Source organism: Procambarus clarkii, chromosome 65 (genome assembly GCF_040958095.1).
Source record: "Procambarus clarkii isolate CNS0578487 chromosome 65, FALCON_Pclarkii_2.0, whole genome shotgun sequence".
In the NCBI taxonomy this organism is placed as follows: Eukaryota; Metazoa; Arthropoda; class Malacostraca; order Decapoda; family Cambaridae; genus Procambarus; species Procambarus clarkii.
The window spans coordinates 20246103-20273164 of NC_091214.1; the positions used below are offsets into that span (position 1 = coordinate 20246103).

Sequence of the window (27062 nt, forward strand, 5' to 3'; positions counted from 1 at the left end):
ATTATGGGGGGCTGAGAGTGGGGGGTGTTCCATTATGGGGGGCTGAGAGTAAGGGTTGTTCCATTATGGGGGGCTGAGAGTGGGGGTTGTTCCATTATGGGGGCTGAGAGAGGGGGTTGTTCCATTATGGGGGGCTGAGAGTGGGGGGTGTTCCATTATGGGGGGCTGAGAGTGGGGGTTGTTCTATTATGGGGGCTGAGAGAGGGGGTGTTCCATTATGGGGGGGCTGAGAGAGGGGGTGTTCCATTATGGGGGCTGAGAGAGGGGGTTGTTCCATTATGGGGGGCTGAGAGTGGGGGGTGTTCCATTATGGGGGGCTGAGAGAGGGGGTGTTCCATTATGGGGGCTGAGAGAGGGGGTTGTTCCATTATGGGGGGCTGAGAGTGGGGGGTGTTCCATTATGGGGGGCTGAGAGTGGGGGGTGTTCCATTATGGGGGGCTGAGAGTGGGGGGTGTTCCATTATGGGAGCTGAGAGAGGGGGTGTTCCATTATGGGGGGGCTGAGAGTGGGGGGTGTTCCATTATGGGGGGCTGAGAGTGGGGGTGTTCCATTATGGGGGGGCTGAGAGTGGGTGTTGTTCCATTATGGGGGCCTGAGAGTGGGGGGTGATCCATTATGGGGGGGCTGAGAGTGGGGGTTGTTCCATTATGGGGGCCTGAGAGTGGGGGGGTGATCCATTATGGGGGGCTGAGAGTGGGGGTGTCCCATTATGGGGGCTAAGAGAGGGGGTGTCCCATTATGGGGGGCTGAGAGTGGGGGGTGTTCTATTATGGGGGCTGAGAGTGGGGGGTGTTCCATTATGGGGGCTGAGAGAGGGGGTGTTCCATTATGGGGGGGCTGAGAGTGGGGGTTGTTCCATTATGGGGGGCTGAGAGAGGGTTGTTCCATTATGGGGGGCTGAGAGAGGGGGTGTATCCATTATGGGGGGCTGAGAGTGGGGGTTTATTCTATTATGGGGGCTGAGAGTAAGGGGTGTTCCATTATGGGGGGCTGAGAGTGGGGGGTGTTCCATTATGGGGGGCTGAGAGTGGGGGGTGTTCCATTATGGGGGGCTGAGAGTGGGGGGTGTTCCATTATGGGGGGCTGAGAGAGAGGGTTGTTCCATTATGGGGGGCTGAGAGAGGGGGTGTATCCATTATGGGGGGCTGAGAGTGGGGGTTTATTCTATTATGGGGGCTGAGAGTAATGGGTGTTCCATTATGGGGGGCTGAGAGTGGAGGTGTCCCATTATGGGGGCTGAGAGTGGGGGTTGTTCCATTATGGGGCTAAGAGTGGGGGTTGTTCCATTATGGGGGCTGAGAGTGGGGGTTGTTCCATTATGGGGGGGCTGAGAGTGGGGGTTGTTCCATTATGGGGGGCTGAAAGTGGGGGGTGTCCCATTATGGGGGCTAAGAGAGGGGGTGTCCCATTATGGTGGAAGTGGTGTGTGTCAGCTGCGTCGTGTGGACGTCTAGGGTGGAGGAGGTGTGTGTCAGCTGCGTCGTGTGGACGTCTAGGGTGGAGGAGGTGTGTGTCAGCTGCGTCGTGTGGACGTCTAGGGTGGAGGTGGTGTGTGTCAGCTGCGTCGTGTGGACGTCTAGGGTGGTGGTGGTGTGTGTCAGCTGCGTCGTGTGGACGTCTAGGGTGGAGGTGGTGTGTGTCAGCTGCGTCGTGTGGACGTCTAGGGTGGAGGAGGTGTGTGTCAGCTGCGTCGTGTGGACGTCTAGAGTGGAGGAGGTGTGTGTCAGCTGCGTCGTGTGGACGTCTAGGGTGGAGGAGGTGTGTGTCAACTGCGTCGTGTGGACGTCTAGGGTGGTGGTGGTGTGTGTCAGCTGCGTCGTGTGGACGTCTAGGGTGGAGGAGGTGTGTGTCAGCTGCGTCGTTTGGACGTCTAGGGTGGTGGTGTGTGTCAGCTGCGTCGTGTGGACGTCTAGGGTGGTGGTGTGTGTCAGCTGCGTCGTGTGGACGTCTAGGGTGGAGGAGGTGAGTCTCAGCTGCGTCGTGTGGACGTCTAGGGTGGTGGTGTGTGTCAGCTGCGTCGTGTGGACGTCTAGGGTGGTGGTGTGTGTCAGCTGCGTCGTGTGGACGTCTAGGGTGGTGGTGTGTGTCAGCTGCGTCGTGTGGACGTCTAGGGTGGAGGAGGTGTGTGTCAGCTGCGTCGTGTGGACGTCTAGGGTGGTGGTGTGTGTCAGCTGCGTCGTGTGGACGTCTAGGGTGGAGGAGGTGTGTGTCAGCTGCGTCGTGTGGACGTCTAGGGTGGTGGTGTGTGTCAGCAGCGTCGTGTGGACGTCTAGGGTGGTGGTGTGTGTCAGCTGCGTCGTGTGGACGTCTAGGGTGGTGGTGTGTGTCAGCTGCGTCGTGTGGACGTCTAGGGTGGTGGTGTGTGTCAGCTGCGTCGTGTGGACGTCTAGAGTGGTGGTGTGTGTCAGCTGCGTCGTGTGGACGTCTAGAGTGGTGGTGTGTGTCAGCTGCGTCGTGTGGACGTCTAGGGTGGTGGTGTGTGTCAGCTGCGTCGTGTGGACGTCTAGAGTGGAGGTGTGTGTCAGCTGCGTCGTGTGGACGTCTAGGGTGGTGGTGGTGTGTGTCAGCTGCGTCGTGTGGACGTCTAGAGTGGTGGTGTGTGTCAGCTGCGTCGTGTGGACGTCTAGAGTGGTGGTGTGTGTCAGCTGCGTCGTGTGGACGTCTAGGGTGGAGGTGGTGTGTGTCAGCAGCGTCGAGTGGACGTCTAGGGTGGAGGTGGTGTGTGTCAGCTGCGTCGTGTGGACGTCTAGGGTGGTGGTGTGTGTCAGCTGCGTCGTGTGGACGTCTAGAGTGGTGGTGGTGTATGTCAGCTGCGTCATGTGGACGTCTAGGGTGGTGGTGGTGGTGTGTGTCAGCTGCGTCGTGTGGACGTCTAGGGTGGTGGAGGTGTGTGTCAGCAGCGTCGTGTGGACGTCTAGGGTGGTGGTGGTGTATGTCAGCTGCGTCATGTGGACGTCTAGGGTGGTGGTGGTGTATGTCAGCTGCGTCATGTGGACGTCTAGGGTGGTGGTGGTGTGTGTCAGCTGCGTCGTGTGGACGTCTAGGTTGGTGGTGGTGTATGTCAGCTGCGTCATGTGGACGTCTAGGGTGGTGGTGGTGTGTCAGCTGCGTCGTGTGGACGTCTAGGGTGGTGGTGGTGTATGTCAGCTGCGTCATGTGGACGTCTAGGGTGGTGGTGGTGTATGTCAGCTGCGTCATGTGGACGTCTAGGGTGGTGGAGGTGTGAGTCAGCTGCGTCGTGTGGACGTCTAGGGTGGAGGAGGTGTGTGTCAGCTGCGTCGTGTGGACGTCTAGGGTGGTGGTGTGTGTCAGCTGCGTCGTGTGGACGTCTAGGGTGGAGGAGGTGTGTGTCAGCTGCGTCGTGTGGACGTCTAGGGTGGTGGTGGTGTGTGTCAGCTGCGTCGTGTGGACGTCTAGGGTGGTGGAGGTGTGAGTCAGCTGCGTCGTGTGGACGTCTAGGGTGGTGGTGTGTGTCAGCTGCGTCGTGTGGACGTCTAGGGTGGTGGTGTGTGTCAGCTGCGTCGTGTGGACGTCTAGGGTGGTGGTGGTGTGTGTCAGCATCGTCGTGTGGACGTCTAGGGTGGTGGTGGTGTGTGTCAGCTGCGTCGTGTGGACGTCTAGGGTGGTGGTGTGTGTCAGCTGCGTCGTGTGGACGTCTAGGGTGGAGGTGTGTGTCAGCTGCGTCGTGTGGCCGTCTAGGGTGGAGGTGGTGGTGTGTCAGCTGCGTCGTGTGGACGTCTAGGGTGGAGGTGGTGTGTGTCAGCTGCGTCGTGTGGACGTCTAGGGTGGAGGAGGTGTGTGTCAGCTGCGTCGTGTGGACGTCTAGGGTGGAGGAGGTGTGTGTCAGCTGCGTCGTGTGGACGTCTAAGGTGGAGGAGGTGTGTGTCAGCTGCGTCGTGTGGACGTCTAGGGTGGTGGTGTGTGTCAGCTGCGTCGTGTGGACGTCTAGGGTGGAGGAGGTGTGTGTCAGCTGCGTCGTGTGGACGTCTAGGGTGGTGGTGTGTGTCAGCTGCGTCGTGTGGACGTCTAGGGTGGAGGTGTGTGTCAGCTGCGTCGTGTGGACGTCTAGGGTGGAGGTGGTGTGTGTCAGCTGCGTCGTGTGGACGTCTAGGGTGGTGGTGTGTGTCAGCTGCGTCGTGTGGACGTCTAGGGTGGAGGTGTGTGTCAGCTGCGTCGTGTGGACGTCTAGGGTGGAGGTGGTGTGTGTCAGCTGCGTCGTGTGGACGTCTAGGGTGGTGGAGGTGTGAGTCAGCTGCGTCGTGTGGACGTCTAGGGTGGTGGTGTGTGTCAGCTGCGTCGTGTGGACGTCTAGGGTGGTGGAGGTGTGAGTCAGCTGCGTCGTGTGGACGTCTAGGGTGGTGGAGGTGTGAGTCAGCTGCGTCGTGTGGACGTCTAGGGTGGAGGTGGTGTGTGTCAGCTGCGTCGTGTGGACGTCTAGGGTGGTGGTGTGTGTCAGCTGCGTCGTGTGGACGTCTAGGGTGGTGGTGTGTGTCAGCTGCGTCGTGTGGACGTCTAGGGTGGAGGTGTGTGTCAGCAGCGTCGTGTGGACGTCTAGGGTGGTGGTGGTGTGTGTCAGCTGCGTCGTGTGGACGTCTAGGGTGGTGGTGGTGTGTGTCAGCTGCGTCGTGTGGACGTCTAGGGTGGTGGTGGTGTGTGTCAGCTGCGTCGTGTGGACGTGTAGGGTGGTGGTGTGTTTCAGCTGCGTCGTGTGGACGTCTAGGGTGGTGGTGTGTGTCAGCTGCGTCGTGTGGACGTCTAGGGTGGAGGTGGTGGTGTGTTTCAGCTGCGTCGTGTGGACGTCTAGGGTGGAGGAGGTGTGTGTCAGCTGCGTCGTGTGGACGTCTAGGGTGGAGGTGGTGTGTGTCAGCTGCGTCGTGTGGACGTCTAGGGTGGTGGTGGTGTGTGTCAGCTGCGTCGTGTGGACGTCTAGGGTGGAGGTGGTGTGTGTCAGCTGCGTCGTGTGGACGTCTAGAGTGGTGGTGTGTGTCAGCTGCGTCGTGTGGACGTCTAGGGTGGAGGTGGTGGTGTGTCAGCTGCGTCGTGTGGACGTCTAGGGTGGAGGTGGTGGTGTGTCAGCTGCGTCGTGTGGACGTCTAGGGTGGTGGTGGTGTGTGTCAGCTGCGTCGTGTGGACGTCTAGGGTGGTGGTGTGTGTCAGCTGCGTCGTGTGGACGTCTAGGGTGGAGGTGGTGGTGTGTCAGCTGCGTCGTGTGGACGTGTAGGGTGGAGGAGGTGTGTGTCAGCTGCGTCGTGTGGACGTCTAGGGTGGAGGAGGTGTGTGTCAGCTGCGTCGTGTGGACGTCTAGGGTGGAGGTGGTGTGTGTCAGCTGCGTCGTGTGGACGTCTAGGGTGGAGGAGGTGTGTGTCAGCTGCGTCGTGTGGACGTCTAGGGTGGAGGAGGTGTGTGTCAGCTGCGTCGTGTGGACGTCTAGGGTGGTGGTGTGTGTCAGCTGCGTCGTGTGGACGTCTAGGGTGGTGGTGTGTGTCAGCTGCGTCGTGTGGACGTCTAGGGTGGTGGTGGTGTGTGTCAGCAGCGTCGTGTGGACGTCTAGGGTGGTGGTGTGTGTCAGCTGCGTCGTGTGGACGTCTAGGGTGGAGGAGGTGTGTGTCAGCTGCGTCGTGTGGACGTCTAGGGTGGAGGAGGTGTGTGTCAGCTGCGTCGTGTGGACGTCTAGGGTGGTGGTGTGTGTCAGCTGCGTCGTGTGGACGTCTAGGGTGGTGGTGGTGTGTGTCAGCAGCGTCGTGTGGACGTCTAGGGTGGTGGTGGTGGTGTGTCAGCTGCGTCGTGTGGACGTCTAGGGTGGTGGTGGTGTGTGTCAGCTGCGTCGTGTGAACGTCTAGGGTGGAGGTGGTGGTGTGTCAGCTGCGTCGTGTGGACGTCTAGGGTGGAGGTGGTGGTGTGTCAGCTGCGTCGTGTGGACGTCTAGGGTGGTGGTGTGTGTCAGCTGCGTCGTGTGGACGTCTAGGGTGGAGGTGGTGGTGTGTCAGCTGCGTCGTGTGGACGTGTAGGGTGGAGGAGGTGTGTGTCAGCTGCGTCGTGTGGACGTCTAGGGTGGAGGAGGTGTGTGTCAGCTGCGTCGTGTGGCCGTCTAGGGTGGAGGTGGTGTGTGTCAGCTGCGTCGTGTGGACGTCTAGGGTGGAGGAGGTGTGTGTCAGCTGCGTCGTGTGGACGTCTAGGGTGGAGGAGGTGTGTGTCAGCTGCGTCGTGTGGACGTCTAGGGTGGAGGAGGTGTGTGTCAGCTGCGTCGTGTGGACGTCTAGGGTGGAGGTGGTGTGTGTCAGCTGCGTCGTGTGGACGTCTAGGGTGGAGGAGGTGTGTGTCAGCTGCGTCGTGTGGACGTCTAGGGTGGAGGAGGTGTGTGTCAGCTGCGTCGTGTGGACGTCTAGGGTGGTGGTGTGTGTCAGCTGCGTCGTGTGGACGTCTAGGGTGGTGGTGGTGTGTGTCAGCAGCGTCGTGTGGACGTCTAGGGTGGTGGTGTGTGTCTCGCTAGTCCTTACCTTGCCCTGAGGTAGCTCTTACCTTGCCCTGAGGTAGCCCTTACCTTGCTTTGAACTAGCCCTTACCTTGCCCTGAGGTAGCCCTTACCTTGCCCTGAGGTAGCCCTTACTTTGCCCTGAGGTAGCCCTTACCTTGCCCTGAGGTAGCCCTTACCTTGCCCTGAGGTAGCCCTTACCTTGCCCTGAGGTAGCCCTTACCTTGCTTTGAACTAGCCCTTACCTTGCCCTGAGGTAGCCCTTACTTTGCCCTGAGGTAGCCCTTACCTTGCCCTGAGGTAGCCCTTACCTTGCCCTGAGGTAGCTCTTACCTTGCCCTGAGGTAGCCCTTACCTTGCCCTGAGGTAGCCCTTACCTTGCCCTGAGGTAGCCCTTACCTTGCCCTGAGGTAGCCCTTACCTTGCCCTGAGGTAGCCCTTACCTTGCCCTGAGGTAGCCCTTACCTTGCCCTGAGGTAGCCCTTACCTTGCCCTGAGGTAGCCCTTACCTTGCCCTGAGGTTGCAATTACCTTGCCCTGAGGTAGCCCTTACTTTGCCCTGAGGTAGCCCTTACTTTGCCCTGAGGTAGCCCTTATCTTGCCCTGAGGTAGCCCTTATCATGCCCTGAGGTAGCCCTTATCATGCCCTGAGGTAGCCCTTATCATGCCCTGAGGTAGCCCTTACTTTGGCCTGAGGTAGCCCTTACTTTGCCCTGAGGTAGCCCTTACTTTGCCCTGAGGTAGCCCTTACTTTGCCCTGAGGTAGCCCTTACCTTGCCCTGTGTGTGTGTGTGTGTGTGTGTGTGTGTGTGTGTGTGTGTGTGTGTGTGTGTGTGTGTGTGTGTGTGTGTGTGTGTGTGTATACTCACCTAGTTGTGTCTGCAGGATCGAGCATTGACTCTTGGATCCCGCCTTTCCAGCCATCGGTTGTTTACAGCAATGACTCCTGTCCCATTTCCCTATCATGCCTAATTTTAAAATTATGAATAGTATTTGCTTCCACAACCTGTTCCTGAAGTGCATTCCATTTTTCCACTACTCTCACGCTAAAAGAAAACTTCCTAACATCCCTGTGACTCATCTGAGTTTCCAGTTTCCACCCATGTCCCCTCGTTCTGTTATTATTACGTGTGAACATTTCATCTATTTCCACTTTGTCAATTTTACTGAATATTTTATATGTCCCTATCATATCTCCTCTCTCCCTTCTTTTCTCTCGTGTCGTAAGGTTCAGTTCCTTCAGACGTTCTTCATATCCTATCCCTCGTATCTCTGGGACAAGCCTCGTCGCAAACCTCTGAACCTTCTCCAGTTTCCTTATGTGTTTCTTCAGGTGGGGGCTCCAAGATGGCGCGGCATACTCTAAGACGGGTCTCACGTAGGCAGTGTAAAGCGCCCTAAAAGCCTCCTCACTTAGGTTTTTGAATGAAGCTCTAATTTTCGCGAGTGTAGAGTACGCTGCTGTCGATATCCTATTTATGTGCGCCTCAGGAGTTAGATTAGGTGTCACATCCACTCCCAGGTCTCTTTCTCGAATTGTTACAGGTAGGCAGTTCCCCTTCATTGTGCACTGTCCCTTTGGTCGCCTATCACCTGATCTCATTTCCATAACTTTACATTTACTCGTGTTGAACTTAAGTAGTCATTTCTCTGACCATCTCTGCAAGCTGTTTAAGTCCTCTTGGAGGATCCTACAATCCTCATCTGTCACAACTCTTCTCATTAATTTTGCGTCATCCGCAAACATTGACATGTATGATTCCACTCCTGTAAACATATCATTTACGTAAATTAGAAAGAGGATTGGTCCCAGCACCGATCCTTGAGGTACTCCACTTGTTACTGTTCGCCAGTCCGACTTCTCGCACCTTACCATTACCCTCTGGCTCCTTCCTGTTAGGTAATTCTTCACCCATACTAGGGCCTTTCCGCTTAATCCTGCCTGCCTCTCAAGTTTGTATAGCAGTCTCATGTGCGGTACTGTATCAAAGGCCTTTTGGCAGTCTGCCCAGCCTTCTGTGTCCTGCCTTATCCATGTTACTTTATCATAGAATTCCAAAAGGTTTGTTAGGCATGATTTCCCTGTCCAGAACCCATGTTGATGACAGCTGACTGACTGTGTGTGGGTGCGTGTGTGTATTCACCTAGTTGTGCTTGCGGGGGTTGAGCTCTGGCTCATTGGTCCCGCCTCTCAACCGTCAATCAACAGGTGTACAGGTTCCTAAGCCTATTAGGCTCTATCATATCTACACTTGAAACTGTGTATGGAGTCAGCCTCCACCACATTACTTCCTAATGCATTCCATTTGTCAACCACTCTGACACTAAAAAAGTTCTTTCTAATATCTCTGTGGCTCATTTGGGCACTCAGTTTCCACCTGTGTCCCCTAGTGCGTGTGCCCCTTGTGTTAAATAATCTGTCTTTATCAACCCTGTCGATTCCCTTGAGAATCTTGAATGTGGTGATCATGTCCCCCCTAACTCTTTTGTCTTCCAACGAAGTGAGGTTTAATTCCCGTAGTCTCTCCTCGTAGCTCATACCTCTCAGCTCGGGTACTAGTCTGGTGGCAAGCCTTTGAACCTTTTCCAGTTTAGTCTTATCCTTGACTAGATATGGACTCAATGCTGGAGCCGCATACTCCAGGATTGGTCTGACATATGTGGTATATAATGTTCTGAAAGATTCCTTACACAAGTTTCTAAAGGCCGTTCTTATGTTAGCCAGCCTGGCATATGCTGCTGATGTTATCCTCTTGATATGAGCTTCAGGGGACAGGTCTGGCGTGATATCAACCCCCAGGTCTTTCTCTCTCTCTGACTCTTGAAGTATCTCATCTCCCAGATGGTACCTTGTATCTGGCCTCCTGCTCCCTACACCTATCTTCATTACATTACATTTGCTTGGGTTAAACTCTAACAACCATTTGTTCGACCATTCCTGCAGCTTGTCCAGGTGTTCTTGAAGCCTCAAACTGTCCTCCTCTGTCTTAATCCTTCTCATAATTTTGGCATCGTCCGCAAACATTGAGAGGAATGAGTCTATACCCTCTGGGAGATCATTTACGTATTGTGTGTAAAATCATTGTGTGTGTATGTGTGTGTGTGCTTGCGGGTGTGCGCGCGTGTGTGTGTGTGTGTGTACTCACCTAATTGTGCTTGCGGGGGTTGAGCTCTGGCTCTTTGGTCCCGCCTCTCAACTGTCAATCAACTGGTGTACAGATTCCTGAGCCTATTGGGCTCTATCATATCAACATTTGAAACTGTGTATGGAGTCAGCCTCCACTACATCACTTCCTAATGCATTCCATTTACTAACTACTCTGATACTGAAAAAGTTCTTTCTAACGTCTCTGTGGCTCATGTGGGTACTCAGCTTCCACCTGTGTCCCCTTGTTCGCGTCCCTCCAGTGTTGAATAGTTCATCCTTGTTTACCCGGTCGATTCCCTTGAGGATTTTGTAAGTTGTGATCATGTTCCCCCTTACTCTTCGGTCTTCCAGTGTCGTATGGTGCATTTCCCGCAGCCTTTCCTCATAACTCATGCCTCATATGTGTGTGTGTGTGTGCGCGCGCGCGCGTGTGTGAGTGTGCGCAGCGTGCGCGTGTGGAGGTACTAACCATGCCGGCCTCTCTCCCCAGATGTGTGGTGGACGATGACGGGGACGAGAAGGATGACGTCAAAAGGTGAGGCGGGAGGCTGGGCTCTGACGTCACAACTCTCTCACCACCCTCACCCTACTCGCATGCGTGCACTCAACCACACGCACGCACGCACACACACACACACACACACACACACACACACACACACACAGAGTTAGGGAGCCGGTGGCCGAACGAACAGCACACTAGACACGTGATCCTGTGGTCCCGGGTTCGATCCCGGGCGCCGGCGATAAACGATGGGCAGAGTTTCTTTCACCCTATGCCCCTGTTACCTAGCAGTAAATAGGTACCTGGGAGTTAGCCAGCTGTCACGGTCTGTTTCCTGGGGCGTGTGTGGGGTGTGGGGAAAAAATAAATAAATAAAAACAAAAATAGTAGTAGTAGAAACAGTTGATTGACAGTTGAGAGGCGGGCCGAAAGAGCAGAGCTCAACTCCCGCAAGCACAACTAGGTGAATATATATATATATATATATATATATATATATATATATATATATATATATATATATATATATATATATATATATAATGTCGTACCTAGTAGCCAGAATGCACTTCTCAGCCTACTATGCAAGGCCCGATTTGCCTAATAAGCCAAGTTTTCCTGAATTAATATATTTTCTCTAATTTTTTTCTTATGAAATGATAAAGCTACCCATTTCATTATGCATGAGGTCAAATTTTTTTTATTGGAATTAAAATTAACGTAGATATATGACCGAACCTAACCAACCCTACCTAACCTAACCTATCTTTATAGGTTAGGTTAGGTTAGGTAGCCGAAAAAGTTAGGTTAGGTTAGGTTAGGTAGGTTAGGTAGTCGAAAAACAATTAATTCATGAAATCTTGGCTTATTAGGCAAATCAGGCCTTGCATAGTAGGCTGAGAAGTGCGTTCTGGCTACTAGGTACGACATATATATATATATATATATATATATATATATATATATATATATATATTATATATATATATATATATATGAATGAAAACTCACACCCCAGAAGTGACTCGAACCCATACTCCCAGGAGCAACGCAACTGGTAACTACAGGGCGCCTTAATCCACTTGACCACTTGATATATTTAGAATGTGTCCCTGGAAATTCAGCTTGTGGTCAATGAGAACGCCAAGGAATTTGCCATATATTTTGTTACAAATTTCGGTATTGTTTATCCTGAGATTTATTTGATTAGAGGATTTATTGCCAAACAGAATATTTTTTTTTTTTTTGAGATATGTACAAGAGTTGTTACATTCTTGTACAGCCACTATAGTACGCGTTGCGTTTCGGCAAGGTCCCTGGAATACGATCCCCTGCCGCGAAGAATCGTTTTTTCACCCAAGTACACATTTTACTGTTGCGTTAAACAGAGGCTACAGTTAAGGAATTGCGCCCAGTAAATCCTCCCCGGCCAGGATACGAACCCATGACATAGCGCTCGCGGAACACCAGGCGAGTGTCTTACCACTACACCACGGAGACTGTTGAAAGAATATAGAAAGTTTTGTCAATGTTAAGGGTGAGTTTGTTGGCAGGTAGCCAAAGATGGACTTTATTCAGCTCAGTATTCACTGTGGCATTTAGAGCAAGGGGGTCAGGACTGGAGTAAATGAAGGTTGTGTCGTCAGCAAATAGAATTGGTTTGAGGTGTTGAGAGGCGTTTGGAAGGTCATTAATGTAGATGACAAAGAGGAGAGGGCCAAGTATGCTGCCCTGAGGAACACCAATGTTGATGGGTAGGGTGGGAGAAATTGAATTATTCACAGAAACATATTGGAGCCTGTCAGTAAGGTAGGATTTGATGTATTGGAGGGAGTGTCCTCTGACTCCATAACGATGTGATTTAAGAAGAAGGTTTTGGTGGTTGACAGTGTCAAAAGCCTTACGCAGGTCCACAAATAACCCAACAGGGAACTCATTTTTATCAAGAGCTGCATGTATCAAGTTAATCATACTAATAAGTGCATCGTTAGTGCTTTTTTGGGGTCTGAAGCCATATTGACAAGAGCTAAGTATATTGAGTTTGGCTAGATAAGAGTAAAGCTGCTTGTAGATTAGTTTTTCAAATATTTTTGACAAGTTAGGCAGGATTGATATAGGTCTATAGTTGTTAACATCTGTGAGATCACCACATTTGTGGACAGGCGTCACTCTCGCTTTTTTTTAGAATATCTGGAAAGGTTTGGAGTTCAAGTGACTTGTTGAAGAGCAAAGCAATAGCAGGGGCTAAAGATCTGGAGGCTTTTTTGTAGATTAAAGTTGGTATCTCCTCAAGGGCACTAGACTGGGTCTTAAGGGAAAGGATTATCTCATTGACGTCAGTGGAATTAATAGGCTTTAGGTACAGAGATTGTGGATAGTTACCTGTAAGATAGTCCTTAACATCAGTACTGGAAGATGGAATATCATTTGCAAGGGATGACCCAATGGATGGAAGAGAAGAACCTATTGAACTCAATAGCAGAATCAGAGGCTGAAAGCTGACAATCGTTATTGGACACGAGTGTTGGTTTGTTATTTAAAATCTTCTTTGATCCCAATATTTGTGAAATTGTGCTCCAAGTTTTTTTAATGTTGCTCTTTATTTGGGTAAATTTATCTTCGTAGTATTTAGTTTTGGCTCGTCTAATTATTTTAGATAGCAATAACGAGTAATTCTTTGAGAATTCTTTGGAGACGGTTCCTAACCTATACTTCTTCTCAAGGTCATGTTTTTTATTAATGGATTTAAGTATTCCCTTTGTAAGCCAAGGATTGTTAAGCCTTTTTGGTGGTGACTTGTTTTGTAAGCATAGGACAGTGGGTGTTATAAAGGCTAAGAGTTTTTTGAAGAAAAGATTGCACTGCTCTCAACTCTTTAAGACATAACTGTAACATGCTCGTGTCCGAAGCTAGACACAAATACAACAAAATTATTAAGGATGGTAACAGAGTCCATTTCATGTGGTCTCCATCTCATGTTGGGCTCCGAATGCATGATAGAGCTGATAAGTTAGCCAAAGAATCTGCCTTTGAAAGAGCCGTTGAGTGTAACCTTGGATTGTCAATGAGCAATCTGAGAGCAGCTGTACACCGAGAACTTCAACAAGATCTTGTAAATCTGAGGCAAAGTGAAATTGACACCAGTAATTCCATCTATCATCATACTATCATGCAAGAGGAGCCACACATCTATGGATCATCCAATAAAATCAGCAGACTTCTAGATGTTACTACTGCTCGGCTTAGACTCGGTTACAAGTATCTCTGGGAATTCTCATTATCTGCTGATGTAGATCTGACCAAATGTAAACTGCGTCAACAAAATTATTCGCACACCCTCCGTCACTATGTGATGGAGTGCGAAAAGATACGTGAATTTAGAGACAATTCTATAACCAATGTTCCAGCGATGTGAAAATATTTCATTCAATATGATCTGCTACCAGAAATTTTAGCCAAATATCTCCAGTTTGCTAACTGTAGGTAGTAACTAAGAGTGATTGTAACCTATCCACCGCTGCCCACTGGATGGGGGGCGGTGTGCAGGACAAACATATCAATTGTGACACTAGCTCTCCACATATGTCAGTTGCTTAATTTAGAACCTGTGCTTGAGGTCGAACCCATTGTTGATGTGACGACTTATATTGAATTTTGTAACTAGCTCGTCAAGATTGTAACTTGCTTAGCTAAATGAATTGTGGGGTTCAGTCCCTGAGCCCATTATGTGCCTCTGTAACCCTTTCCACTACCGCCCACAAGATGGGTATGGGGTGCATAATAAATGAACTAAACTAAAACTAAACTGGTAGGTTGATGTCCCCTATGTTCGCTAACTCACGCTCCCAGTTGACATTAGCAGCAGCAGTTATAAAATTGCCTATAGCAGTTTCATTGTGCAGCCTAAAGCTTAACTCCCTTGTCTCAAGAAGTGGTTTGTTAATGTTAGACAAGAGAAATGTGGGGTAATGGTCTGTAGTGCTATCGGTGATTATACCTGAAGTAAGCGGAGAGGTTATGTTGGTCAAGATGTGATCTAGGGTCTGTTCTGTTCTTTAACCTCATTACTATAGAACCAATAGTTCTTTCGTTTTGTGTTTACTGTGATAATGATTGGAATAGCTTTGTTTGCAGCAGCTGTAATGGCTTCCTGCAGATTGGTCTCGTGTATGTTCAAATCCTCAGGTGGCTTGTATGTTGCATACCATTTTTCAAGTTCTTCTTGGTATATATTCCAATTGGCCTTTCTTAAATTCCACCGAGGCTGTGCAGGTGGTGTAGGAGGTCGTTCTATGTTTAGTGTTGTGACAGTAGCATAGTGGTCACTGGTGATCACCGGGTCTACTTCCCACTTCGCCTGATGCTTGAGTGCTGTGGAGATGAATGTAAGATCAAGGGAACCCCCTTGAATGTGAGTGGGTTCCCCAGTGTTGAGAAGTGTAATCTCAGGTACTTCTCGCAGAGCTGCAGCTAAATGGCGCCCATCTGCATTGGCTGGCCCAGTCGCACCTAACTCTTGATGATGAGCATTAAAACCCCCAGCAATAATTACATTTTCCTGCGTGGCCAAGGCAAGCACTGCCTCTGCTTCTAGTTTGTCTAGGGGCTTGTAAACGTTGTATATGAGGAGCTCAATATTAGCCATATTCACTGTTACTGGTAATACCTCTACTCCATCCCCACATGAAACTGGGTCTATTTTCTTGCTGGGTATGGTGTTCCTGACTAGGGTCATTAATCCTCTTGTCTCCCCTGCTCATACGGTATAACATAATGCTGATATCCAGCTAATCTGAAGGATTTCGTGGCTGGGAAAAGAGTTTCTTCCAAAACGATTATATCTGCTTTCGTGCTGATTGCAGCTTCCTGAAGTGTGTGGTTTTTATTTCCAAGACCTTGTATGTTCCACTGCAGTATTCGTAATGGCCAAACGACAGTTTCGGTTGGTGTTGCCTGTTCTACTAGAACTCCTCTTCGGAATCGACCTCTATTTTCTCAACCTTGCAAGTCGTGTCGCTGTAAATCGGACTGAACTGATTGCTCGTGGTCATCCCCGGCATTGTTGGAATCTGTGCATAACTGTGGTCCATCACTTTGCTGTTGGTATTGCTGCATGTTGGACTGCATTGATTGCTCGTGGCTGTTTCTTGTATTGTTGGAACCTGTGCATCTCTGCTGTTCAATACGTCTTTGTTGGTGTTGTTGCATATCAGACTGCATTGGCTGTTGTTGTCTCTTGTGTTGTAATATTCTGTTGACCTTGGGTGGTCACTGCTTCTTGCAGTTGCTTTTGTAAATGTTGATGTTCTGGTGTCTTGACTACCCGACTGTTGTTGGTAGTCTGTATGTCCATGTCGTGTTGTTTGTCCTCTTGTGCCCCATCTTGTCTCAGACTGTCTATTTCTTGTGTAACTGTGGTCTGCTGCACGATCTTGTCCATTATCACACAAGTGATTTCTTGAGTCTGTTGCTGTGAGGCGTTCTGCGTCATCTGTAGGCAATTGATAATGGTTTCTGCCATGATCTTCACCATGTTTTTCAGTTGGACCTCCGTAAAACTGTAAATTCGTTGTGTTGATTCCGATGTTAATTGTTTTTTGCTCTTTTGCATTTGCTGTATTTCTGCAGCACTTCTGTGTATTTTCTGATTTGGAATTAATAGATTTGGGAAATTTTGCTCTGTGAGAGTGTGTGTGTGTGTTGTGGCTGTGCACGGGTGTTCCAGAGGTTGGTGTTGGTGTATGCAGTGCTGGTCTGTGTGTTTATCCTGGCCTGAGCTGTCTGCACTTTTTCTTTCCGTGTAGAGCAGGTTGTGCTCCAGGCATGATGTTTGCCTCTACAATTTGGACATTTGGCTGTTGTGGTCTGGTTTGCCTTGTGTTTGGCTATACAGTCTTTGGTTGGATGTCTCAGGCTGCACACTCCGCATCTCTCCTGTCCGGTGCAGCGTGATTGATGGTGGCCATATTTCTGACACCTGAAGCAGCACAGGGGTTCCGGGACGTATTGTCTCTGTCGGTATGTTCCCCAATTTCCAAGACTGAATGTTTCTGGCACATGCCCCATGACGGTCACCAGAACCTGACGTGTCGCTGCCTTGCCTACTTTTGTGCGGCATCATTCCGCATTCAGGATTTGCTTGTGTTCTAGTATTGGATCCAGGGAAAAGTCGATTGGGTATCCCAAAAGCACGACTCGTGTGCGTCTTTCTGAAGGGTCCAGCTTTTCCATGCATACAGGTTTCCCTTGCAGGACTCTTACTTGTTTGAAGTAATTTGCAGTCTGTTGGTCTTGTGGAGTCATTATTATTTCTCCTTCCAGGTTGATTGTGATGGAAAGTTTGAGCTTTGGTTGTTCTTTTTCCATTGCCGTTACTACTCCATATGCTGTAGGAAAGTGGTCTGTCTGCATTATCTTGAATTTTGGAAGATGTGCAGAGTCTGGCGATGTCTGGTGTGTGACTGGTACTGTCCTCTCCTATCTAATACTGTCGTCTTGTGGCTGGGTTGTGGACAGAGAAGCAATGTCTGACACTGGCTGGTGTGTGACTGATGCTGTCCTCTCTAGGTCCATTATGCCTGGTGTCTTGCTGGTAAATGCAAGTGGCGAAGCCTCGATAGCAGTTTTCTTCGGTGCCTGCTGCACATTGGTCCAATGTCCCTCCTCGTTTGAAAGCTGCCTCCATTGCCTCTTTCTATTTGACTTCCCCATGACTCTACACTTAGTGAGGACCGAATCACTGCCCTTCCTAATGCCTTAGACACTCCTAGGCCTGGAGAAATTCATTCCCCTCCAACGGAGGTCGTAGAATGATTCCCCCAGTTGGAATCAAGGATACCTAACACCTAAATGAGCAAGTTTTAGTCTACCTTTCCCTGTCAGGCTCAGTACACCTTCTAAGGTGCTCCCTTGTGGCAATGCCCACGGGATACCTCGTCCTTCAGGGGTAGGACTCTAAGTGACTTGGTCAGTGATACGGTCCATAAAAAAAAAGTGTGGTACGAGAGTTTGGGTCGCCTGTGTACTGGGTTGCACAGAATACCAGTCAGCTAGACAGCAGATAATCAACAACGTTGTTTCTCCGTTAATTAAATAAATAAATATAAATATAAATATGTTTATTCAGGTAAGGTACATACATACAAGTGATGTTACATTAATGGATCAATATATAGATAGAGCTAGTACATACAATGCCTAAAGCCACTATTACGCAATGCGTTTCGGGCAGGAAGAACATTAATATCTAGAACTTAATACTAATTGAGCATAAAGAATAAAATGTGATGAGAACAAATACAAATAAAGAAAAAAAAGGGGGAACATGACTGAATAGCAGCACAAATACAATAGGTTGACAAACAGTGTTCATTAAAAAAAAAAAAAAAAAAATAACAGACATGGGTTGACAATAGAGGGGTAAGGTAGGTTACAGGGAATTTATTAGGTAGTGTTTAGTTTTTATCTTAAATTGTAGACAAAATCGGAATTGTTTCCTTTAAAACAAGATATTGTCTGGGTCTTGGAGTACTGATGTATTCTTTCTCACAAAACCACGATGAAATGAGCTGATGGGTGCTCAGAATCGTGAGTTTTTTCCGGGAACAAATCCGTGTGCAGTCAGCTAGCAATGGCACTGGCCGCGAGTCTAGAGATCCTTCCCTGTTATAAGGATTCCGTATTAATGAGACCCGCTTCCTCATCTCCGATTGTCCAAGGGTGTGAAATATCAGTGTGTTCATGAGCTATATAATCACCATCATACATATTACATTCACTTTAAAATTACATTTCACACAATATTGCCTCATGACGACAGCCAGATGGGCGGTCCATTTCCCCAAAGGTATGTGCTGTAGTTGGCATCTAAACGAAAATATAATGGTGATTTACCCCATTGTGATTTACCTTTTGAAACATCACGTCAGTGTTATTGTAAATAAAGTGCCCCATGTCTTTTGTAGAGGTGTTACACCATATACTTTGTAAAGGTGTTACACCATATACTTTGTAAAGATGTTACACCATATACTTTGTAAAGGTGTTACACCATGTAGTTTCGTCGCCCCTAAATCAACACAACAACACCATGTAGTTTGTAAAGATGTTACACCATGTACATTGTAAAGGTGTTACACCATTTAAAGTGTTATCCTCATGTCGATATAGACCATGTAGAAGTTGTGTGTGTAATATGTAACACGGTGTCACCCCTCCCCTTGTGCGTGTAGGAAGTCCCGCAACCTGTCGGAGAAGAAGCGGAGGGACCAGTTCAACCTGCTCATCGGGGAGCTCTCCGGCATGGTCGCCTCCAACACCCGCAAGATGGACAAGTCCACCGTCCTCAAGGCCACCATCGCCTTCCTCAAGAACCAGAAAGGTTAGTTACCTGCCCTGTGGAGGAACCCGTCCTCTTAAAAATAAGGTCACGTTTGGCTCGTATGCTCACTAAGGCCAAATTTGGACGTAATTGGAAATGATATCGACTCACAAAAGTGATGTGCCCTTGAGGAGATACCAACTTTAATTTACAAAAAAGCCTCCAGATCTTTAGCCCCTGCTATTGCTTTGCTCTTCAACAAGTCACTTGAACTCCAAACCTTTCCAGATATTCTAAAAAAAGCGAGAGTAACGCCTGTCCACAAATGTGGTGACCCCACAGATGTTAACAACTACAGACCTATATCAATCCTGCCAAACCTGTCAAAAATTTTTGAAAAACTTATATACAAGCAGCTTTACTCATATCTAGCCAAACTCAATATACTTAGCCCTTGCCAATATGGCTTCAGACCCAAAAAAAGCACTAACGATGCACTTATTAGTATGCTTAACTCGATTCATACAGCTCTTGATAAAAAGGAGTTCCCTGTTGGGTTATTTGTGGACCTGCGTAAAGCTTTTGATACTGTCAACCACCATAACCTTCTTCTTAAATTACATCATTATGGAGTCAGAGGACACTCCCTACAATACCTCGAGTCCTACCTTACTGACAGGCTCCAATATGTTTCTGTGAATAATACAATTTCTCCCACCCTACCCATCAACATTGGTGTTCCTCAGGGCAGCATACTTGGCCCTCTCCTCTTTCTCATCTACATTAATGACCTTCCAAATGCCTCCCAACACCTCAAACCAATTCTATTTGCTGACGACACAACCTTCATTTACTCCAGTCCTGACCCTCTTGCTCTAAATGCCACAGTAAATACTGAGCTAAATAAAGTCCATCTTTGGCTAACTGCCAACAAACTCACCCTTAACATTGACAAAACCTTCTATATTCTGTTTGGCAATAAATCCTCTAGTCTTATAAATCTCAAAATAAACAATACCCAAATTTGTAACAAATTAGATGGCAAATTCCTTGGCATTCTCATTGACCACAAGCTGAATTTCCAGGGACACATTCAAAATATATCAAAAAAAGTTTCAAAAACTGTGGGCATTCTTTCTAAGATCAGATATTATGTTCCACGCCCTGCCCTGGTGACTCTCTATTACTCCCTTATCTATCCTTATCTCAACTATGGTATTTGTGCTTGGGGTTCTACTACCCAAAATCACTTACGTCCTCTATTTACCCAACACAAAGCCGCTATTAGAACAATATCCAACTCTGGCCCCAGACATCACTCGGTACCCCTACTCAAATCTCTTAATATGTTAGATATTAAGTCACTGCACATTCTCTCATGTGTATTATACATATATAAAACGCTAAACTATAATGCCAATCCTGATCTTAAAAGCTTCATAGAAGGTTGTAACAGAACCCATGAGCACCACACCAGAAATAAATACAGTTTTGATATTCCTAGAGTACGTCTTAATCAAACTAGAAATGCTCTGCAAATCAAGGGGCCCAGAATGTGGAATGACCTTCCCAACCATGTTAAAGACTGTACCTCTCTCAACCAGTTTAAGATAAAAACTAAACACTACCTAATAAATTCCCTGTAATCTACCTCACTCCTCTATTGTCAACCCATGTCTGTTATTTTCTTTTTTTTTTTAATCAACACTGTTTGTCAACCTATTGTATTTGTGCTGCTTTTTCAGTCATGTTCCCCCTTTTTTTTATCTTTATTTGTATTTGTTCTCAACATCTTTTATTCTTTATGCTCAATTAGTATTAAGTTCTAGATATTAATGTTTTCTTGCCCGAAACGCATTGCGTAATAGTGGCTTTAGGCATTGTATGTACTAGCTCTATCTATATATAAATCCATTAATGTAACATCACTTGTATGTATATACCTTACCTGAATAAACATCTGAATCTGAATCTGAATCTGAATCTGATGTACTGTCCCGTTTTCTGTTCAAGTCGTCCGACTTACTCGGTCAGGTTAGAAGAGGAAACTTTCAATTAACGTTTTTCATAACGTTTTGAAATTTTATGAGAATTTCCTGCTCACCTAACCTACCAGAGAACCGTTACCTTGAGGTTACCTTGAGGTGCTTCCGGGGCTTAGCGTCCCCGCGGCCCAGTCGTCGACCAGGTCTCCTGGTTGCTGGACTGATCAACCAGGCTGTTGGACGCGGCTGCTCGCAGCCTGACGTAAACTTACTGTTGTTGAAAAAAAAATCCCAAATTTATTTTCATTTTTTTTTTTCATTTTCAAATTACGTCCACTTTCGGCCATATGGACCAACAACCAAAAGCGACGTTATTTTTAAGATGACAGGTTGTGTGTGATGGTGGATAGGTTGGGAGGCTTATTACCAGGGGGCACTGTCTTGTTCACGACACTGTTGTTACCAGTGACACTCATGATTAGGTCACGCTGCAAGAAAGACCAGTGCCAATATACAGTGCCAGTGCCATTATACAGTGCCAGTGACCCAGACCTTTGTGAAGGGCAGTGACATAAAGGTCACTGCTAGAACAGAGTTAAGTGCCATTATTATCTGTTGGTTCTTGATGACGTCACTCTTCATTATACAGTGGACGGTGACATTGTAAATACCGAAGTTAGCGGAGTGGGGTTCGTAATGGCGTAACTGTCCAAGGGCCCAGTTCGTGTCTCATTGGAGGGAGACAGTGTACCCATGTTCCTACCTGCATGTGGTAAATCCCAACTGGTTTACAAGTGGTGGTGTACACATGTGGATGTGTAGGTGTGTGTGTGTCAGTGTGTCCTGGGTGGTGAGTGGGTGGACACCTCGGGTCCTTGCCCCGGCATCACATACTCTCAAGGGTGTCCTTCCTTCCCATCTCCGTCCCATCCCGGGTCCTTATCCCTTCCCAGTGCTATATACTGGTGATGGCTTGGCACTTTCTCCTGATAGTTGCCTTCCCCTCACGTTATGTAGTCCCGTGGAACTACATAACGTGGGTCTACCGCACCAACCTTTGCTCCTCTGAGAGCCCTTATGTTCGCTCTGTTTTCCCTTCCTCCTGTGTAATTACCTAAGTGTAGTTACAGGATGAGAGCTACGCTCGTAGTGTCCCGTCTTCCCAGCACTCTTTGTCGTATAACGCTTTGAAACTACTGACGGCCTTGGCCTCCACGACCTTCTCACTTAACAACCGTCTACCACTCTGTAAAAGGAAACTTTATAATGCTTTTTTCGGCACCATTGTTTCCTTAGCTTGAATCAGGGTCCTCTTGTTTGTGATATTGCTGGTTTCAGGAATTCCTCTTTGTCAATTTGTCAATCCTGTTAGTATTTTGTAAGTGGTGATCATATCACCTCTTTTTCTTCTATCTTCTGGTGTTGGGATGTTTAACGCCTCTACTCTCACCTTTTTCACCGTTGCACCCTTTCCAATTTCCTCATGTGCTTCTTGAGATGTGGGCACCATTGAATTGCTGCATATTCCAGCCTTGGTCTCAAAAAAGTCATGAACAGTTTCTTTAGTCTTTCACCTTCCATGTAATTAAAATATGGATGAAGTATATACAACGTGTGTGTATGTGTGTGTAATCATCTAGTTGTACTCACCTAGTTGTGCTTGCTGAGGTTGAGCTTAGGCTCTTTAGTCCCGCCTCTCAACTGTCAATCAACTGGTGTACAGGTTCCTGAGCCTACTGGGCTCTATCATATCTACACTTGAAACTGTGTATGGAGTCAACCTCCACCACATCACTGCCTAATGCATTCCATTGTCAACTGCTCCGACAATAAAAAAAAAAAAATTGTCTATGTTTCATTTGGGAACTCAATTTCCACCTGTGTCCCCTAGTGCGTGTGCCCCTTGTGGTAAATAGCCTGTCTTTATCTACCCTATCAGTTCCTTTGAGAATCTTGAATATGGTGATCATGTCCTCCCCTAACTCTTCTTTCTTCCAGCGACGTGAGGTTTAATTCTCGTAGTCTCTCCTCATAGCTCATACCTCTCAGTTCGGGTACTAGTCTGGTGGCAAACCTTTGAACCTTCTCCAGTTTAGTCTTATGCTTGACTAGATATGGACTCCTTGGTGAAGCTGCATACTCCAGGATTGGTCTGACATACGTGGTATACAGAGCTCATGCCCTTCAGCTTGGGGACAAGCCTGATGGCATACCTCTGAACCTTTTCTAACTTTATTTTGTGTTTGATTAGATGTGGAGTCCATGCTGGAGCCGCATATTCCAGTATGGGTCTGACATATAAGTGGTATACAAGGTTCTGAATGATTCCTTACACAAGTTTCTGAAGGCAGTTCTTATGTTTGCCAACCTTGCATATGCCACTGATTATTAGTTTTGATAAATAGTTTTATATGCCACTGATTATTAGTTTTGATAAATAGTTTTATTTATTTATTTATTTATTTATGCATATACAAGAATGTACATTGGGAATGTGAGGATACATAATATGGTAATTACAGTCTTGTAAAGCCACTAGTACGCGCAGCATTTCGGGCAGGTCCTTAATCTAAGAAAATTTTAAGGAGGTAAATACTTGCAAAATTTATAGACAAAAAAATTATAACAGTTACATGGAATGAAAAAAAAGAAGATGAGAGAAAATTGTAGGTACAGTAAATTAAAGCACATAGGTAGCTAAGATTGATTGCAATGACAGCTTGAATGGTAGTTGACAAAAATTGGTAGGCACAATACAGCAGAAACAATATAAGATTGATTGCAGTGACAGCTTGAATGGTAGTTGACAAAAATTGGTAGTCACAATACAGCATATGGCTAGCACATAAAAGAAGACAGCAATGAACACAATGATAAGGTTGTTTGATACTACATAAAAATTAGGAGATTGGGTAACACTAGGTACAGAGCAAATTTAAAGCTCAGTGTAGGAAACTAAGAAGATGAAATTAGGTACTTTTTGGTTTTGCTTTTAAATAAGGCAAAAGTTTTACAGTTTTTCAATTCACTACCTTACATTGAGGTACTAGGGAGTGAGTTCCATAGACTAGGTCCCTTAATTTGCATAGAGTGTTTACACAGATTAAGTTTGACCCTGGGGATATCAAAGAGATATTTATTTCTGGTGTGGTGATAATGGGTCCTATTACATCTGTCCAGGGAGAGTTTCAGAGCATGGTTTGCATTTAAGAACAGGGTTTTGTAAATGTAGTTGACACAAGAGAATGTGTGGAGGGAGTTAATATTTAGCAAGTTTAGGGATTTAAACAAGGGAGCTGAGTGTTGTCTGAAAGCAGAGTTAGTTATTATTCTGATAGCAGATTTTTGCTGTGTGATGATGGGCTTAAGGTGGTTTGCAGTGGTAGACCCCCATGCACAGATACCATAATTAAGATAGGGGTAGATTAGTGCATAATATAGTGAGAGGAGAGCAGACTTAGGAACATAATATCTGATTTTGGAGAGTATACCAACTGTTTTAGAGACTTTCTTAGTTATGTGTTGAATGTGGGTGCTGAAGTTGAGTCTCTTGTCTAGGAATAGGCCAAGAAACTTGACATCATTTTTATTACTGATGTTAATGTTGTCTATCTGTAGCTGAATTGCATTTGATGATTTGCTTCCAAATAAGATGTAGTAAGTCTTTTCGATGTTTAATGTTAGTTTGTTCGTTGACATCCATAAGTGGACTTTTTTTAATTCATTATTCACAACATTATTTAGTGTATGTGGGTTGAGGTCTGAATACATAAGGGTAGTATCGTCAGCAAACAATATAGGTTTGAGAATATTAGAGATATTAGGCAGATCGTTTATATATATAAGAAATAGAAGAGGTCCTAAGATACTGCCCTGTGGCACTCCAACGGTAATTGGTAGAGTGGAAGAAGTTGTATCATTGATGGTTACATATTGGTGTCTGTCACTAAGATAGGATCGGATGTAGTCAAGGGCAAGGCCTCGGATTCCATAATGCTGGAGTTTAAGTAAGAGGTAGTTGTGATTAACAGTATCAAAGGCTTTTCTTAGGTCAATGAAGAGTCCAATCGGAAACTCATTTTTGTCAAGGGCTGAGTAGATAACGTCAAGGAGACTAATGATTGCATCGTTGGTGCTCTTTTGGGACCGGAAGCCAAACTGGCAGGGGCTGAGTATGTCGAATTTTACGAGGTAGGAATAGAGCTGTTTGTAAATAATTTTTTCAAATATTTTTGCTAGAATGGGTAGATTTGATATTGGTCTATAATTGTTTATGTCCGCCGGATTGCCTCCTTTATGGACTGGCGTTACTCTTGCTTTTTTGAGGATATCAGGGAAGGTGTGACACTCTATAGATTTGTTGAACAGTAGTGCTATGGGTGGGGCAAGGGCATGGGAGGCTCTCTTGTACACAATGGACGGAATTTCACTGGTGTTCCCTGCCTTGGTTTTTAGAGAGTGTATGATGGACACAACATCTGCCGGGCTGATTGGTGAAAGGAGAAGAGAGTTTGGATAGCTGCCTGAGAGATATGTGTTAATATGTGTCTGAGTCTGTGGAATTTTACTGGCAAGATTAGCACCAACCGATGAAAAGAAACTATTAAATTCATTTGCCATTTCTAAATCAGTTGACGGTATATCCCCATCCTTGTAGAGTTTTATTTGGTTATGTGAGTGTTGTTTAGTTCCTAGGATACTAGAGATTGTTTTCCAAGTGCTTTTCATGTTGCCTTTTGCTTCATTGAATTTATTCACATAATATGCAACTTTTGCCTTTATGATACTGGTAAGCATTGATGAGTACCTTTTAGCTACTTCCTTTGAAACTAGGCCAGTCCTAAGTTTCTTTTCATATTCATGTTTCTTGTTGATTGAGTTCAGAATGCCACTTGTGAGCCATGGATTGTTTAATCTTTTGTCAGTTACTTGCTTGGTAAGAAGGGGACAATGAAGGTTGTAGAGGCTTAGAGTTTTGGAGAGGAAGAGGTTAGCTAATGAATTTATATCATGGGTATTATTGAATTCAGAATCCCAGTTAATATTGTGAAGTGCATCTGTAAGATTGCCTAAAGCTGATTCACTGTGTAGCCTAAATGAAAGTTTCTTGCTTTTTGGTGGTGTTATGTCCATGTTCGCTATGAGAAAGGTAGGATAGTGGTCAATTGTTCTGTCATAGATTATACCAGATACAAGGGGAGCTGTTATATTTGTCCATATGTGGTCCAAGGTAGTGGCTGATGTTTGAGTGACTCGGGTAGGTTTGGTGATTGTGGGAATTAGCATACAGGAGTTCATGCTGTTAAGGAAATAGTCAACTTGAGAGCAATTTTGTTGACCCAGGTCAATATTAAAGTCTCCTCCCAGAATGATGTGGTTTTTGTTGAGATTGTTGTTTATAATAAGATTCCTTAGGTTGTCTGAGAAAGAAGCTATGTTAGTATTGGGAAATCTATAGATGGCTCCAATAGTCAAAGAGGATTTAAGGGATTTAATTGTAAACTGAGCAAAAGTATATTCACAGTAGTCATCTCTGTCACTAATAACACTGTTGCAGATAAATGTATCTCGGTAATATATAGCTGTGCCACCACCTTTTTTATTAGGCCTACAGTTATGAATGGCTTTATAACCAGCTAAGTTGTAGAGTTGGGTATAGTCTTTATTTAGCCAAGTTTCTGTTAAAATAATGAACGATAGGTTAGTACCTAGTGCTGTGAGTAATGCATTTATATCATCAAAATGTTTACCAAGTGATCTAACATTTTGGTTGTAAACTGATAGACAGGTGCTATTTTGAAGTTTGTTTTTAGCCTGGTGTGCTGTGAAATACTTGCAATAATGATGATCAATGTGCTGGTTGGTGTAGATATGAGACAGAAGATTTTGATCAGGATCAATATCATTGTGCATAGAGATGCAGAGGGATCACGATACAAGATACACGAGAAAGCAAAACACAAGAATAAAAGCAAATACAATGAAATAGTAACAATTTAGAAGTAAAATAAAGATCCAATAGATAGCCAGAGAGGACACAGAAGTTACATAAAATAAAAAACAAAAAATCAGTAGAGACTGACAATATAAATGTAAAATAAAAAATAATAAGAAAAATAATAATCATAAAAAAAATGATCTTGAAGATAATTAGCTTAGTAATGGTTAATTAAAATCCTATAATTGATATGAACATAAGAAAACAGTGAGCTCAAATAGATAATTCTTGTTCTAATGGTCGGTTTTGTTGTTGTCTTTGTTGGGCTTTTTGTTATTGGTAGGGTCATTTGTTATAATTCTGGTGTTGTTGTTCTAGTGATTGTCATTTGTGTAAAGAATTCTGTCCCAATGATTGTTCTTATTGCTATAAATATTGTTCTAATATTTTGTTTATAATTATTTGTTTTTACTTCTTTCAGAGATCTCTGTGAGGTGTCAGAACCAGGAGGTGAGGGAGGACTGGAAACCTTCCTTTCTCTCTAATGAGGAGTTCACCCACCTTATGCTCGAGGTACTGTACCCTCTCTTCTACCCTCTACTGTACCCTCTCTTGTACCCTCTAATGTACCCTCTCTTGTACCCTCTTATGTACCCTCTCTTCTACCCTCTACTGTACCCTCTCTTCTACCCT

At 46.3% G+C, this 27062-nt stretch overlaps 1 protein-coding gene across 4 annotated transcripts in view; it reads left to right on the forward strand.

Annotated features, from left to right (window-relative positions):
• Positions 1-27062, forward strand: part of LOC123771083 (neuronal PAS domain-containing protein 2) — a 232933-nt gene that overhangs the window by 60308 nt on the left and 145563 nt on the right. For 3 of the 4 annotated variants that reach the window (XM_069309569.1, XM_045763406.2, XM_069309571.1), the window contains exons 3-5: positions 10112-10156; positions 18358-18506; positions 26851-26942. In XM_069309569.1, the coding sequence (XP_069165670.1) occupies positions 10112-10156; positions 18358-18506; positions 26851-26942 (286 nt within the window). The remainder of the gene's footprint in view (positions 1-10111; positions 10157-18357; positions 18507-26850; positions 26943-27062) is intronic. The other variant, XM_069309570.1, reaches the window with a different exon arrangement.